This window comes from Pararge aegeria, chromosome 8 (genome assembly GCF_905163445.1).
Source record: "Pararge aegeria chromosome 8, ilParAegt1.1, whole genome shotgun sequence".
Lineage (NCBI taxonomy): Eukaryota > Metazoa > Arthropoda > Insecta > Lepidoptera > Nymphalidae > Pararge > Pararge aegeria.
The window spans coordinates 9,892,504-9,907,258 of NC_053187.1; the positions used below are offsets into that span (position 1 = coordinate 9,892,504).

A 14,755-nucleotide genomic window follows, 5' to 3' on the forward strand; every position below is an offset into this window, starting at 1 on the left:
TCTGATAGCGATTCTCTGCTGATTATTCTTCTAGCGTAGAGATGCACCCAGTTAGCAGAGCTAAATACATACCAAAACCATGTGATTGTAAAAGGCCTTAGCAATTAATTCCTTGCGCTCTAGCCGAGATTTCATAATATTTACTAATGTACATAAATCAGAAAAAAAATGTTCTAAATTCTTGTACAACTACTAAATATAAGATCGAGGCGGCGAGGCCTAATGGTAGGATGACATTACTTTGAGACCTACCTAGCAATAGTTTAGTTTAGGATTCCGTACAACCAAATCAGCATGTTGCTATGTTACTTATTTCAATTGAAATAAAACCAAAAACAATATAAAAAAAATAATTATTTAATTCTTGCATATTAAATTACACGGCATGTATCTGTACAAAACAGGTGCAAATTAGTATAGATAAATCACGATTTAAAATTGTTATATAATATAATGAGTACTGTAATCATATAGTCAGAACTGTAAGCAACACAAAACAAGTCTTATTTTTCAGTAGATATATATATATATCATAATATTTATTTAGGACCTAGCAAGTAGTTTAAAAATACATAATGCAATCGTATCATAATAATGAATGAATATTGAAACTATGAGAACAAACATCGCAAAGCAAATGCCTGTGATGTACATAAACTGACTGGCTTCTAGCGGCGTCGCCAAAAGTTCTTCGCTGCTCGCATCCCTATCTAGAGCATCAAACTCTGAAGTATCTGAAATAAAATAAATATTTGGTTAAAGAAACAGTTCAAATGCCATAAAGTTGAAAAATATTCCGTATCTACTAACGATTTTAAGAAATCAATTTTCAGTAGCAACTTTAAACACGAATTTTTTTAAATTTTTGTTTGTCTGTGTTTGATTCGGGTAATCTTCAAAAAAAATTTGACCAATTTTCACGGGACCTTCACCAGCAGATAGAATACTGTTTCGCGCATAACATAGGCTATCGTTTACTTCCGAAATCTACTACAGGTAATTGGGGATTGGAAGCTTGTATGTCCTATGTTTTTAAAGGTTTATTACGTCTAAGTTTCGACATTACAAATGTTTCGTGGACGAAGTCGTGGACAACCACTAATATATTATTCATTTGTCTAATTAGTGTACGTGTTTTTGTTATTTTCGGCATGTTTTTTTCATAACGTCATATCTAACTAGGACACGCTGAACGGTAAGCTGAACGAAGCACATCTTATCTATCAAAATCTTAGTATTTCGTTAACAGGGTACCAGACTTATGGATATACTCCATATTCCATTCCATTGTAAGTTTTTCGGTGATCATCGTCATAAGTACTTATAGAAATCTCAAAAGTGCCTCAATGAATACTTACTCAAGATAGCAAGGTCAAAATGGCGATCAAAACGAAAGTAGAGTAAGGAGAACCGTCATAAATGAGGGACTAGTCGCCTAGGCAAATTATGTTTCTTCTACCCCTTATACTATCGGTCACTACGCACGAAAGTCAAACATTCCTTTGTAACAATCTGCGTGTTCTAACCAACATAAGCATTTTTATGAATAGTTTTATAAGTACAGATTACCGGCAGGTGTTTCAACATCACAAACAACATCAGCCTCCGTGATTTGCAAATCCAGAAGCTCTTTAACTGACAGCAGAGCTTCAGCAGGTGCCTCCCCAGGAAACAGATAGTCGCACAGGTAGAGTGACCCAACCGGTACTAAAACACGTCTTGGTGGCTCGTTAAAGCATACTTTTTCTGTAATGCAAGTAAGATCCGTTATTAATCAGAGACTTATTATATAGTATACAAAAATAAAAGGTCAAAACACGCATTCTCCAAAAAATTTAAACAATGTTTAGCGTATGTTAGAAAAGAACAACAATGCTCTTGTGCGAAGAAAAAATCACTACTATTTCTGTTCACGATTTATACATAGATTTTGATTCTATTTAAAAAAAAAAACAATGAAACAGGGTTAAAGACATGGACAGCATAGTATAAATTAAACTTTTAATAATTAGGTTTAATTAAACATTAAAATGATGTTGGAAAAGAGCAATCTACTGAGTTTCTTGCCAGCTTTTCTCAGTGGAATCTGCCTTCCGAACCGGTGTTAAAGTCACTACAAACAGACTGACTTGACGTTTCAAAATTGCTTATTAATTAGGCCTAAATGAATTTTGAATTTTGAATTTTAAGCTGTTACAACAGAAAAAAATAGATACATAATGAAGTTAATACTGTGCTGCAATGTTTTCCTAGAGCTCGTGCCTACAAAGAATGCAGTAATATTTTTCCTTTCAGACTTTTAAGTAAAATAATAAAAATAATTGGCATGCATTTTGGCCCTATTGAACCAAACCAAGTTGACCAACAGGTCCACTTGGTTTGGTTATTATACATAAATAAATTAAATCACCTTCAGGCAGCAAATTGTCATCAATCAATGCGTCACAGTGCATTGTGAAGCGGGAAGCTAAGGATCGGATAATATCCTGCTTAACTGCAGCAATGGTTTCACTAACTGTGGCTTTCGGATACATGAAGACACTTGATGAAACAACACCACTAAAATGTATGCTGCCATCGCATTCAAGGTATTCAACTGTTTCTGGGAGGCTATTTTCCTAAAAAAAGTCAAAACTGTATGAAGCATTGGGTGGTTGTTGTAACCAAGTTCCAATTGTTAATATAATAAAAAATGTATGAATAGATGGTTGATGATCAGACCAAAACTGTTTGAAGCAGTGGGTGATTGTTGTAACGAAACTTTAATTATTAATATGAAACAAAATGTTTTAATCATTAAATGCTCATCATCATCATTTACATTTTAAAATCAAAATGAATTTAATAGGGGATTGTATGTAATATTCTTCCCGCACAGTGTAAGAAAGATCTCTATTTATATGTTCAAAAAAACTCTCATTTTAGTATAGAACCATTAATTATCTATGAGAGGTATGTTCCTAATATTAATAGAGTCAGGATCATGATCCAACTTCAATTCATAATGAATTAAATATAAATAGTCTATCTATTTATTTTAAAGGTTAATAATTACTATCATTCTTCACCCACTTGTAAATCATACAGTAGTACACAAGCTAGTAAACTCATAAGTTTAAGTACTTACAAATGGTACAAACAATGATACATGCATTGATTTGGGTATTTCTTGTGCAGATTTAGCACTATTCTTGGGTCTTTTCTTTTTTATAAGTTGCTCCAAAGCTTCAGAGCCATCCTTCAGTTCTCCATCAATGAACATTACACTAGATTCAATTGTTTTATGTGCAGACTCTAAAATTTGCTGAAAAGTGAAATCAGAATTTTATTGAACACTGTTCTTATGTTGTTAATAGCCTAAAACAGTCCATTCTTGGACTACAGACCTGGTGGGCCATGGGACTATGCTGCACAGACAAGTTGGTGATTACAGTTGATGGTAGTAATAGCACAGAGGATAATGCTGCCCATTTTCCATTAGATTCAAGGTGTAAAACAAGATCTAAGTCCCTTTGTTCAACACCCAGGATAAGGGGAGGGATGGTGACAATTTTATTTTGATCTGCCATCATCATACTGCATGTACTATGTATGCTATTATAAATGCCAATATTCCTGCTTGAAATAGTATCAAACCCATAAACTCACTTTAAATTAATAATATTAGTACAAAATTCATGTCAGTTCTCCCATCAATTACCAACACAGTTACAATTAGTAGTTATGTTTCTGATTTCATACTATAATACCCAATCTTGATTGATCCTGATGAAAATTTCATGTCAACTTGTTGCCACATTGAATAGTAATTAAATGATATTTATTATTCTTAAGTGCATTTCACTATCAATGACAGAAATCTATGAAAGGAACATACCTGAAATTGGTGTTTAACTGATATTCCACTCTTCTTAACAACCACTGGATAGACATCATCAAATTCATAGTAACAGTCTAGTCTCTGCCATTGTTGAGGTTTCGCTACAAATTTCCACTCAACATTCTTAATAGCAGTGGATTTACCAGAACCTACTTCAATACTTTTACATGTTAATACTTTTGTATTAGTTGACATGTGTAATATAAGTCTTTCGTTGGAATGTGGATAGTTGGCGTACATGTACTGGTTACCACTAAGAGCTTTATAGGTATAGTTTAATACTGATTTAACTTTGCTGAAGTAGTTGGGATCTTCAAAGATGTCTTCATCACTAGTAATGAAAATACCTGAAAAATTTTTGAAAAAGAATAGTGAGTAAATGTTTTTCCTTATTTAACTCATTTAGCATTAGCTATTTGAAAAAGAACTAGAATAAGGTCAGTAAAGAAAAAAAACTTTTATTTCTCAAGTTATTAACGATTGAAATATTATTTGATTTAATAATAGTTAGATTAATAATCATCTTTACATAATAGACTATGTAAGTTCCACTGCTGGGCACCTGGTTATTCAGTGATACAATTTAGAGCTTAGTCCTAGACTCAAAACCACTTTAACCAATAGAACTTTGGAACAATTCACCAAATTGTTATAAAAAATTCACATCAATATATTATGGTATCACCAGCAATTCAAAATAATAGTGTAAATAAGTGATAATGATTTATATTATCTTCATTCAATCCTGCACACCATAACAGTAAATAATAAGTGTAATTAAAAATATTAAAATAACGTGCAATCAACGTTTGCATATGGATCGAATTATATGCATTGCCTGGTGGGTTGCATTCTAAAAGTAAAAGATTTTTGTTTTAAAAGCATTAAGTTCTTTACTTACCCTGAACAAAAATTCCTCCAGGTAACATGCGCGTGACATGTTTCGCGTGGTCTGCTACCCATGCCTCGGATACTCCCAATAAATTTCGGGCGGACTCAGGTTTATCAGACGCATAACTAGCCTCTGAACTCGACTCGGAACTTTTCTCTTCGGGCGTCCGTGCTAAATGAATTATATTTTCACGAGCCTCTGTTATCTAAGAATAACTTAACTGTTAGTGTTAATAGAAGATAAATAATAAATAAAAAAAAATTAAGGTTGTATTTACCTGGCCCAATATTAACCCCAAAACAAAGTTTTCCTGAGAGGCATATTGTTCCAAATATTGCAGACAATATTCAGGAGTGTAGACCGTTCTGACCATAACTGTAGATTATAGTAGATTTACATAAAAACAAAAGCAAAATCTAATCACAATATTTCTATTTTGTATTTAAATAAGTCGTGGCAATAAATTACAATTAATCTCGATGCAAGCAGTCAAATTGAAATTGTTGTCATTTTTTATATGGGTTTGACATATTTTGACAGTTGGAACAGCGTAATATGTATACAAACCACAGATAAAATTTACGCGTCTATGGTATGGCTTATTACACAGATAAATGAATATCCTTACTTCGGATCTTAGACCTTGGTGCTAAAACATGATTTTTATTTTAATAATGGAAATAGAAAGTTTAAGTAGGTATTCTGAACTATTTTCCTTTTAATAAATCATATTTACTTGCCAAATGGCACATTTTTTTTATTTTCGTTGTCCCTTTCCCACAATTGCCAGATCAGAAAATTATGACTTATTCATGTAAGGATTTTTACTTATATAGATTTAAACGACTTTATACTAAACTAGAGATAGTGGCACATGGAAGAGAAGAGCTGAAACAGGAATCTGTGGAAAATATATCTTTTGTCTTGTGGAAGTCTTGGTCGTGGCTATTTACAACCTTGACGCCATGACCCGCCGCCAAACGATTAAGCGTTTGTGCACGGTGCTGCGCCGTTAAGGGTGTTGGGTTCCCCTAACAGATTAGCCCGCTTTCCTTTGAGACTGCATTATAACTTACCAGGTGAGATTGAAAGGCAATTTGTTTTTGTAAATTTGTTAACCATTTAACAAAACTAAACTTGTTATCTTATTTAATGTTTACAATTTAAATTTTACTATCTACCCATTTTCAGGACGTTTTCAATCTGACTATTGTCTTTCAACAACATAATATTCTTGAATGAGTTTTATTGTGCACACATAGGTTAGGTTTAAAGATATTTATTTCCATAAAAGACACAAGTCACTTACATGGAAACAGCAATTAACAGTAACATAATTAAAATATCTAAGTGTCGATCGTAATGTGTAATTACAAAAAGTTGTATTACTCATTTCATGTATTTGAGTTTAAGGTGGGTAGTTCTGGATAATATGTTCCGATAGCTTAGTTTTAAATACATGAAATGAGTTTACATGTTTTAAAGTAGACGGCAAGTTGTTGTAAAGCTGTGCACCCTCATACGTGAACATTTTTTTTCCAGTATTTGTTCTAGTCCTAGGTAGAACTAAAAGACTTGCACGGCGCGTGCGAAGGGGACGTGCTGTCAGTTGCTTCAACGTTATGAACGATAGGCTAGTATGGAGTGAGCGTTTTATAATTTTTCTAAGAAGAATGCATGTATTATAAATGTATAACTGTTTTATGGTCATTAGCTTGGTTTCTTTATATATTTGTGAAGTGGGGGTTAAAAAGTTGTAGTGGAATAGAACTTTGATAATTTTGTTTTGTTGTATTTGGAGATCAGCTAATTTAGTTTTAGCAGCGCTGCCCCATATTTGTATTAGATAAAGTAGGTGCGGTTTGACTAGAGAATTATAAATGGTGTAGCGTATCTGGCGTGGAATACACCGGACAATTCGTCTAAGCGAGCCAGTAAGAGATGACAATTTTGTTCGTATATGTTCAATCTGGGCATTCCACGTCAGACCACTATCCATTCTAAGGCCTAGGTATTTTTCGCAAGCTTTCTCCTGAATTATTATATTATTAATTTTTAGTGCGTCATGAGAAGGAATTACTTTGTTTCTTGATTTGAAAATAACGTAGCATGTTTTTGATATATTTATTGTAAGAAGATTATATTGGAACCAAGAGAATAATTTGTTTAAATCTTCTTGAGCATGGGCTACTATTTGTTGTATTGAGGAGCCAAAGTAAAACAGACATGTGTCATCCGCGTACAAAGACACATGCCCATGTAAGCCTATATCGCGGATATTATTTATATAAGTCAAGAATAGCAAAGGTCCTGTTATGGAGCCTTGTGGAATCCCACATGTGATTGGACGTTTTGTACTTTGGGCGTTATTAATTTTGACTATTTGAAATCTATTAGTGAGGTAAGATTGAAACATTTGGAGCGCTGTGCCATCGACACCAATGTGTTTTAACTTTTTTATGAGGAGACTGTGGCTAACAGTATCGAAAGCTTTTTTTAAATCAATGAACACGCCAAGAACTATGTTTTTGTTGTCAATGTTAGATTTAATTTTTGTTACCAGGTCCACTGTTGCCGTTAACGTATTGCTTTTGGGTCTGAAACCATACTGGCGTTCAAAAATGAAATCAATGCTTTTAAGATACTGTTCCAAACGGCTATTTATAATTTTCTCAAAAATTTTGGAAATAGTAGGCAATACAGAGATCGGTCTGTAATTTCCTGGGTCTGTTTTAGCCCCTGATTTGAAAATTGGTGTAACTTTAGCAATTTTTAAGGAATCCGGAAATTTACCCAGTTTTAACAATTTATTGAGACAGTTTGTAAGCCTATCACTAATGAGGTTTTTTATACATTTTATTGATTTAGTAGATATTCCATCAAGGCCGGTACTAGAGGTCGAATCAAGGCTATTTATGATTTTTAGGATTTCGTCGGAACTGCAAGGATCTAGAGTTAATAATTTTGAATTTGTCATTGTTTGAGGTAAAGCTTGTTCGTAATCATCGTGGTAATGTTTTGGTATTTCATTTGCTAACAGAGGTCCAATTGTTGCAAAATATTTATTAAATTCTTCACAAATTTCTTTAGCATTAGTGATATGTTTGGATTGTATTATAAGTTTTGAAGGTGCAGGGCTTTCTTTAATTGTGTTACAGGCTAGATTATTAACTAATTTCCACATTTTCTTTGGTTTTTTAGTTAATTGAGTAAATTTATTGTAATAGTATATGTCTTTAGTATTTTTAATTAAATTAGCTAAGTCCGTCTTGTATGTTTCAAATTTTTTTTCCAGTGTTCTATCTAACGGGTTGCACTTGAGTTCTTTCCATAGTAGATTCCTTTGCTGTATTCCATCAATTATATCCTTACATATCCAGTCTTTTTGAGGTGGGTTTAGTATTTTAGTCTTTATTATTTTACTTTTATTTATATGATGTTTGATACTATTTTCGAGAAGCATGTAGTTATCATCACTGTTATTTAATCTAATTTCCTTAGCCGTGGATTGCAACTTATCATAGTCTATTGCTTCAAATTGGGTTCTGATTTTTGGTGGTTGTCTGATTTTTTTTAGTTCGATACAAATTTGCTTATGGTCCGACATAGCGGATTCAATTATTGCCATGTGGAAATAATCATTCTTTAGATTGGTACTTACGTGATCTATAATCGATTTTCGCGTTGAAGACTCTCTTGTGCAGTACTTCTTTGTGATTTTATTTAGTATTGTAAATCCAGCTTCATTTAATAGTGACTTATATTGTTTAGTCTGTTTGTTAGTTGTTAATAGATCTATGTTAAAATCCCCAAATACTATCGCTCTGTTTCTTTTTTGTAATTGGTTGCTAAAAGTTTCAAGAAAATTTTGGTAATTTGTGTGACCTGGGTTGTATATAATGCCAATTTCTACTGAGTAATTTTCTAGTCGAATCCATAAGTAATTATTTCCGTCTAGGTATTCTGAATCGGACATGGAATGTTTCAGGTTGTTGTGTATGTATGCAGAGACTCCTCCGCCCTTTTTATCTGGCCTATAATTATAGTAGTGAGTATAGTTAGGTAGTTGCAATGCCAGTGCTTGTGTTTCGTTACTGATCCATGTTTCGGTAAGTAGGATTACATGAATTTTTGTAGGCAAAGCCTTGAGTATACATTTAAGTTCATCAAATTTGCCTTTTTTGCATATGCTTCTGGCGTTTAAATAGAAGAATGTTAGGCGACATTTAGAGCATTGTAAGTCTTCATAATTCGTGAGTAGTTGGTATGTGTTTTTAACACTTGTAGATGTGTCCGTGGCCGTATTTAATGGGGGGAGTTTTTTGAGTTCACTTTTATGATGCTAGGTATTCCGTTGATATACTTAATAGTCAGGTCCGTTTCTCCATCACCCACACGACGTGCCAAATCCTCTTTTAAATTCCGGAAGTGCTTTTGTTGGGCCGGAGTTTGGTCTGAGTAAATTTTGATGGGTTCTGAAATCTTATCTTTAGCACGCAGGAGCTGCTTTGCGGTAACCTTACTTTCGTAGCAAACTTTAACTCTTCTGGTTTTCGTATCGCGGTATTTACCAATTCGTATAACTTTAACGGGCGGGGGGACGTCATGAACTATTGAGCGAGTAATTTGAATGACATCGGCTTCATCTTTGGATGCGCGCTCAGTGGCGCTAGCTGTCGTTTGTTCGGGAAGACCTGCAATGATGACATTTCGTTCCCTCTCGCTGCGTTCCTGAACTTCACGTATCAGCTTTTCGTCTAGGTGCGTTCGTGGTTCCCATCTGCCCGATGGAGCAGATGCGCATCCTTCAATATTGGTTTCTATGGTATTAATTCTGCTATCGCTCGCCAAAATCTTTGTCTCTAGTGCAGCCATTTGTGCTTTGATTTTACTTTGTTCCACTTTTATATTTAACGATGATGATTGTATGCCACCTATTTGATCCTTGATTTCGGTAATATTCTCCTGAATTAAATTAGTTGATTTTTCAGAGGTTTCTTTAATTTCGGCCATTTGAGCCTTAACTTCAATAATGTTATTTTGCATTGTTGTCAGAATTTTTTCATTACCATCAGTGTATTTCTCCAATAATAAAGCCATGCGGCTTAACTCAGAACGCACTTCTTTTAATTCAATGCTACATTTGCAATCGTGTTCAAAATTATGTTTCCTCTTTCGAAGAGTTATCGTAGAGTCCGTCTCCATGGTACTTAGCTTAGATAAGTCCGGTTGCGATCCACCGCCAGTTGCTGTACTTGTCGTTGGACGTAGTAAACTCATTGTAGGCACTTACTTGAGGTGCGTTAGGTATTCACTGCGTGTTAAACGTTACGCTTCGTATACACTGCACGCAAACGTAGGCTAAGTTATTTTGTATCGGGCCGAAATGCAGCAATGTTTTTCGAACTTCGTAAGAGATTCGGTTATCGCTGTCCACAATAGGTATCAAGGCGCTGTGCGAGCGGGACGAAAATTAGCAGTCTATACTCGTTCCCCGAGGGGGTGAAGGGAGCCCCTTAGTGGCCCTTGCGCGCACGTCGCTCTCGATGTATGATTTTTGAAGTTTGGTACGTATGGTTAAAAGGAACGAATTACGATCACTGATATTTTGGTAATTGAACTTTAAATTTGAGGACATAAGGTTTAGAATTGATGATCACTATTTAGATATTTTGTAATTAAAAAGAATCACACGTCTACTTCAGACGAGGTACGACCGATCACACACATAAATTCAAATACATTGTATTCAACTATTCAATACATGAAGAGCATTCTAAACTGAGTTTCCACCGGTTTTATCATGAAGAGAGGCCCGCTAGATAGGACTACATACATCATTTACCCGACTTTATTAACAATTCGGTCCGTAATTTAATGCAAAGAACTGCATTAAAAGCAGTCCAGCAGCTTGTCAAGTAAATTACAGCATTATAAAAAATCTAATTCAGTGGCTCCTTGTGGTCTTTGTGGTAAGAAAGCCGTTTATTTAAAAAAGACAGCCCAGAAGCACGCATCCAAATAGATACATCTTTTGCTAAGAGGATACTGACACAAACATTTTAACACTTCCTTTTGCTTAGATGGTAAAAAAAACACAAATTTATTTTTAAACTTATCATATCTTTATTCAGTGAAACATAGTTTATAACATTATTAATCGTTTGTTATACCACTTAATTAAAAATATGTGCTCATAGACGCGCTTTCAATTGTTTATTCATCATCTACACAAAAATAAAGGTTTACTTAGTAAAACTCGGCTCCAGTAACACTGAGTGACACTTAACTATTTGGAAATTTAATTGAATTTGCATTTCGAGAAATCCATTTCCGGATGTTGTTCCATGAACCTGTAAAAAATAAGACATTATAGTACTCTGCTGCATATGTTACAAGCTTTTAATTTAAATTACGACGGCATTTTATTAATTTGGCTTTGAAGTTCTGTAGGATTCCACGGAAAAGCAATCACGGTTAGGTTCGCACTGTTCTTTGCACTTCTGTTCAAGATGCATTATTATGTATACACCACATACCAGCAGGGCTAGCTTGTGCACCACGAGTAATTTATGTCTACTCATTGAGAAAGTCTTGTCTCTACAGAAAGAATGTGAGTAACTACCAAGTAGTGATATATCTCGTTTCACGCATGCTAGGCCCTACTGAGCAGATCTGAATCTATTTAGAACTTATAAATTCTCTTAATGAACCGTTCCAGTAATCCCTGATTTGTGTCTCATTAAATAACCCAGACCTAATCCACAGGACCAAAGCCGTAACATGTTGGACCCACGAGCTAACGGAACATTTAAGTTGACGGTATTTACATGTGCTAAAGGAGAGTACATCTGTACTTATGTATAATATTATCATTTATCTTATGCAATTGGCGGCAGCGTAACGATTTGCGGAAAAGGTTCGTATCCAAAGTTCCTGTCCAAGGCTATATTATTTACAAAACTGGTTATAGAATCTGTTTTCGTAAGCGAATTTATTGATTTTTCGGAACATATAATGTTTATTGCCTTTACGTATTATTATTCGTATTACGGTAGCATTTACTTCCGTTCAGTATTCTTTAATACGGTAGGATGTAGAGTTTTTTTTTTATAATATACATATTATCGGACCAATTATAATTATCTTTATTAAATAAAAAGCGTAGCAATTGGTATATCAAAGAAAATATTTCATTGTCATATTGGGATAAGCTAGTGGTTAGGACTTCATGCGCCATTAGGAGTTATATGCGTTTCAGGCGTTAAAAATATAATTTGCTTCAACGGTGAAACGCCTAAGCGTTCATTATAATGTTCTCCAAAGAATACTGTCTGAATATACAAGTTTTACTTACTTTTTAAGTACATCTTGTTTCTTTTGTTCTTCGCTAGTAGGCAGTCCCATTTCTTTCTGTCTTTGATCGTACATCATTTTTTCCACCAAGCCTCTAGTTTCTCCATCAAGGTCCGATAAATTCGACGGTTCTAGACGTAAACAAAAAATATTGCTTAAGCACAATGAACATCAAGCTTGACCCGTCCGTTACCGCTGTTTCCGGAACATTTTTCCCTTTGTACTTGGGACAACGGAACGAGAGAACCAGACCAGACAAATCTGCACTCTGTAATTTGCGTCCTAGATACAGACGTAGGGTACTATTTATCCCGAGGATACTAGCGGTTTATCGGGGATTAAAAAAATCGAATCAATCGCAGACTTACCCGCGGGTAAGACCTAGTATAAAGATAAACGAGTACCACAGCTGGTTGCCGTGGTACTTATTTTTTTTATTTATCTCATCGCTGTCAGTGGCATTAAGTATCAAGTTTTTTTATGAAATTCCCACCCAGACTGGCTTGTAAGTCTGGGCGTCCTTGATTGTCTTGCAAACTAGGACGCATATGGGAAATCCGGACGGAAAGCGGTCGTATCATTTATGCATCTGGCATTTAATTAAGATAATTTTGCCATCTGATCAATGCAATCTAGTCTAACTAGCGTTTAAACCATTTATTTAATTGGAATGTAGACGCGCACTAACCAACGTGAGACAAAACCTATTACGACATTATAGGTATTTTAATAGGACATCATCTCATGCGAGTATGCCTTTATATGGCTGACTACGACTTTTCTTAATTAATTCAAGATATTCATATTCTTCTAGCCCACCAACATTCACTGAAGTTGCGTGGTGGGTCTCCATACTAATTAACAAAATATTTTTCAATTCAGCGAAGAAATAGCGGAGAAAGAGATGTAGCAACAACAATCCGATATAGACATAGTATTAAGTAAAACGTATATCAAAAACGAGAGCCGCAGCTTTTAAAAATAAGAATTTACACAAGCCGTTTAACTGGAAGGCATCTACATCAACATCCACATTGCAGCTTACAAGTGTTATTTGGTGGAACTTGCTGCAATGTTTGGCATATTTTTTCGATGCGATTTTTTTGACTGAATTCTAAATATTAGAATCCATAACAAAAAGAAGAATCACTTTAAAGAACACCATTTAACTATGCCATATGAAGTGATTCTTCTTCAGATTAAGATAGAAGATAATACAGTTAAGGAATATTAAACAACTTTTTTACACCTCTTAGACACACTCAAACACTCCTTAGATCTGTGAAACAGTCAATATTACCTGGATTGATTTTCCTAGTAGAGATTTCCGGATCGGTCGTTACAAGTCTGCCCCACCAGTTCATTTTGTTTACCTGGTAGCCAAGAGTTTTATATTAAAAATTATCATTTATCGATGTAGAAGATCTTACCAAGCTTATAGTAGTTAGTTAATTAATTAAGTATAATAATAAAACGTAAGCTATCATCAATGGAGAATATAATTTGCTTTTGATTATTTTTTGTTTAAGGAATATTTTTATCTATATCTATAACATCCAACCAGTGGCGTGCACAGGGTTTTGATCAGGGTATGATGCATAAAGCAGGTACATGGCATTAAATGGCAAAATTCCCCTCCAATACGGGTTATATAAAATAATTGCACGCCACTGCATCCAACATAACTGTTCTATTGGTCCTGTGTTGGTGCAAATGTTTAGCATGTTCGGCTACATTCACGAAGTCCTGAGTCGTTTCTCGGATACGGATAAAAATAGTATGTTTTGAGTTTTCTGTTACAAAAAGGTAACTACATGTCTCATTTGGGCATCTAGGAGGGTAATCAATGTACATGCTCTTAATCCCTTCCCGTGCTATAAGTGTTTTTTTCTTCTTGCAATTATCCCATTTTATGTGGGTCCAGCACAGCATGTCTTCTTCAATCTTGAAGACAGATTTGTGGTGTTTGTTTTGGCACATTTTTTACGACTGACCACCTGTCTGTCATTAACTCTCCTTCGGAATGTTTTTGTTGGTAGAATAACCGCCACAAATCGGTTCAACACCCTTTCGGAGAAGTTTCTTTTTACATCCCCAATGTAATAAGGAGGTGTAAGGAGGAGGATGGTAATTACACAATAATCGATAAAAAGAGTTTGAGTAAAAATAATGAAATAAATCAACCTTCTCCAAATTGACTAGTAGATTGCGGCCATCCTGTAGCACCCACGTAGACTCCTCGATTTTGACGTCTGCGTCCAATTCTCCGTCGATAATGAATGGCTGCCCTTTTATGCCAACTTTTAGATGACGCTTGTTAATAATAACAGACAGATCGCGAGGGCGAAGCACTTGGCGGAGTGGAACTCGCAACTGTGCAACAGAAAATAAGATACATTATTTATTGCATATAACTAAAATATCAGCAATACTATAGTTTAAATCAAATCGCCGTGACCGTAGAACAGTGACGGTTCTGCATTTTTAAATGAAAAGGAGGAAGTTCTCAATTCGATTGGTATTTTTTTATGTTTGTTCAACACCAATTTCGCTGAGATTTATGATATGATTTACGCGAATCTTCTTTACTTTGATGCGGAATAGTTGCCATTTGATTCGATAAAAAT

The 14,755-nt window shown here is 34.7% G+C and overlaps 2 protein-coding genes across 2 annotated transcripts in view; both read right to left on the reverse strand.

Moving 5' to 3' along the window:
- Positions 1-341: 341 nt before the first annotated feature.
- LOC120625936 (protein odr-4 homolog) lies at positions 342-5,279 on the reverse strand. The gene is made up of 7 exons (XM_039893209.1): positions 5,050-5,279; positions 4,782-4,977; positions 3,878-4,227; positions 3,128-3,304; positions 2,411-2,618; positions 1,570-1,746; positions 342-734 (listed from the first exon to the last, which is right to left on the reverse strand). The coding sequence occupies exons 1-7, from the start codon at positions 5,143-5,145 to the stop codon at positions 544-546; spliced, it is 1,395 nt and encodes a 464-aa protein (XP_039749143.1). The 5' UTR covers positions 5,146-5,279; the 3' UTR covers positions 342-543.
- Positions 5,280-10,874: 5,595 nt separating this feature from the next.
- The window catches only part of LOC120625671 (nuclear migration protein nudC), a 44,389-nt gene continuing 40,508 nt past the window's right edge, over positions 10,875-14,755 (reverse strand). The window contains exons 5-8 of the mRNA XM_039892791.1: positions 14,313-14,501; positions 13,429-13,501; positions 12,130-12,259; positions 10,875-11,125 (exon numbers count right to left, since the gene is read on the reverse strand). Coding sequence (XP_039748725.1) covers positions 11,074-11,125; positions 12,130-12,259; positions 13,429-13,501; positions 14,313-14,501 — 444 coding nt within the window. The 3' untranslated portion in view covers positions 10,875-11,073. The remainder of the gene's footprint in view (positions 11,126-12,129; positions 12,260-13,428; positions 13,502-14,312; positions 14,502-14,755) is intronic.

Excerpts from the sequence above, each read along its gene's own strand:
- LOC120625936 (XM_039893209.1), bottom strand. The coding sequence starts at position 5,145 with ATGGTCAGAACGGTCTACACTCCTGAATATTGTCTGCAATATTTGGAA. Across the intron at positions 4,228-4,781 it reads TGGAGGAATTTTTGTTCAGG|GTATTTTCATTACTAGTGAT; the intron begins GTAAGTAAAGAA and ends AAAATTTTTCAG. Across the intron at positions 1,747-2,410 it reads TGACAATTTGCTGCCTGAAG|AAAAAGTATGCTTTAACGAG; the intron begins GTGATTTAATTT and ends CTTGCATTACAG.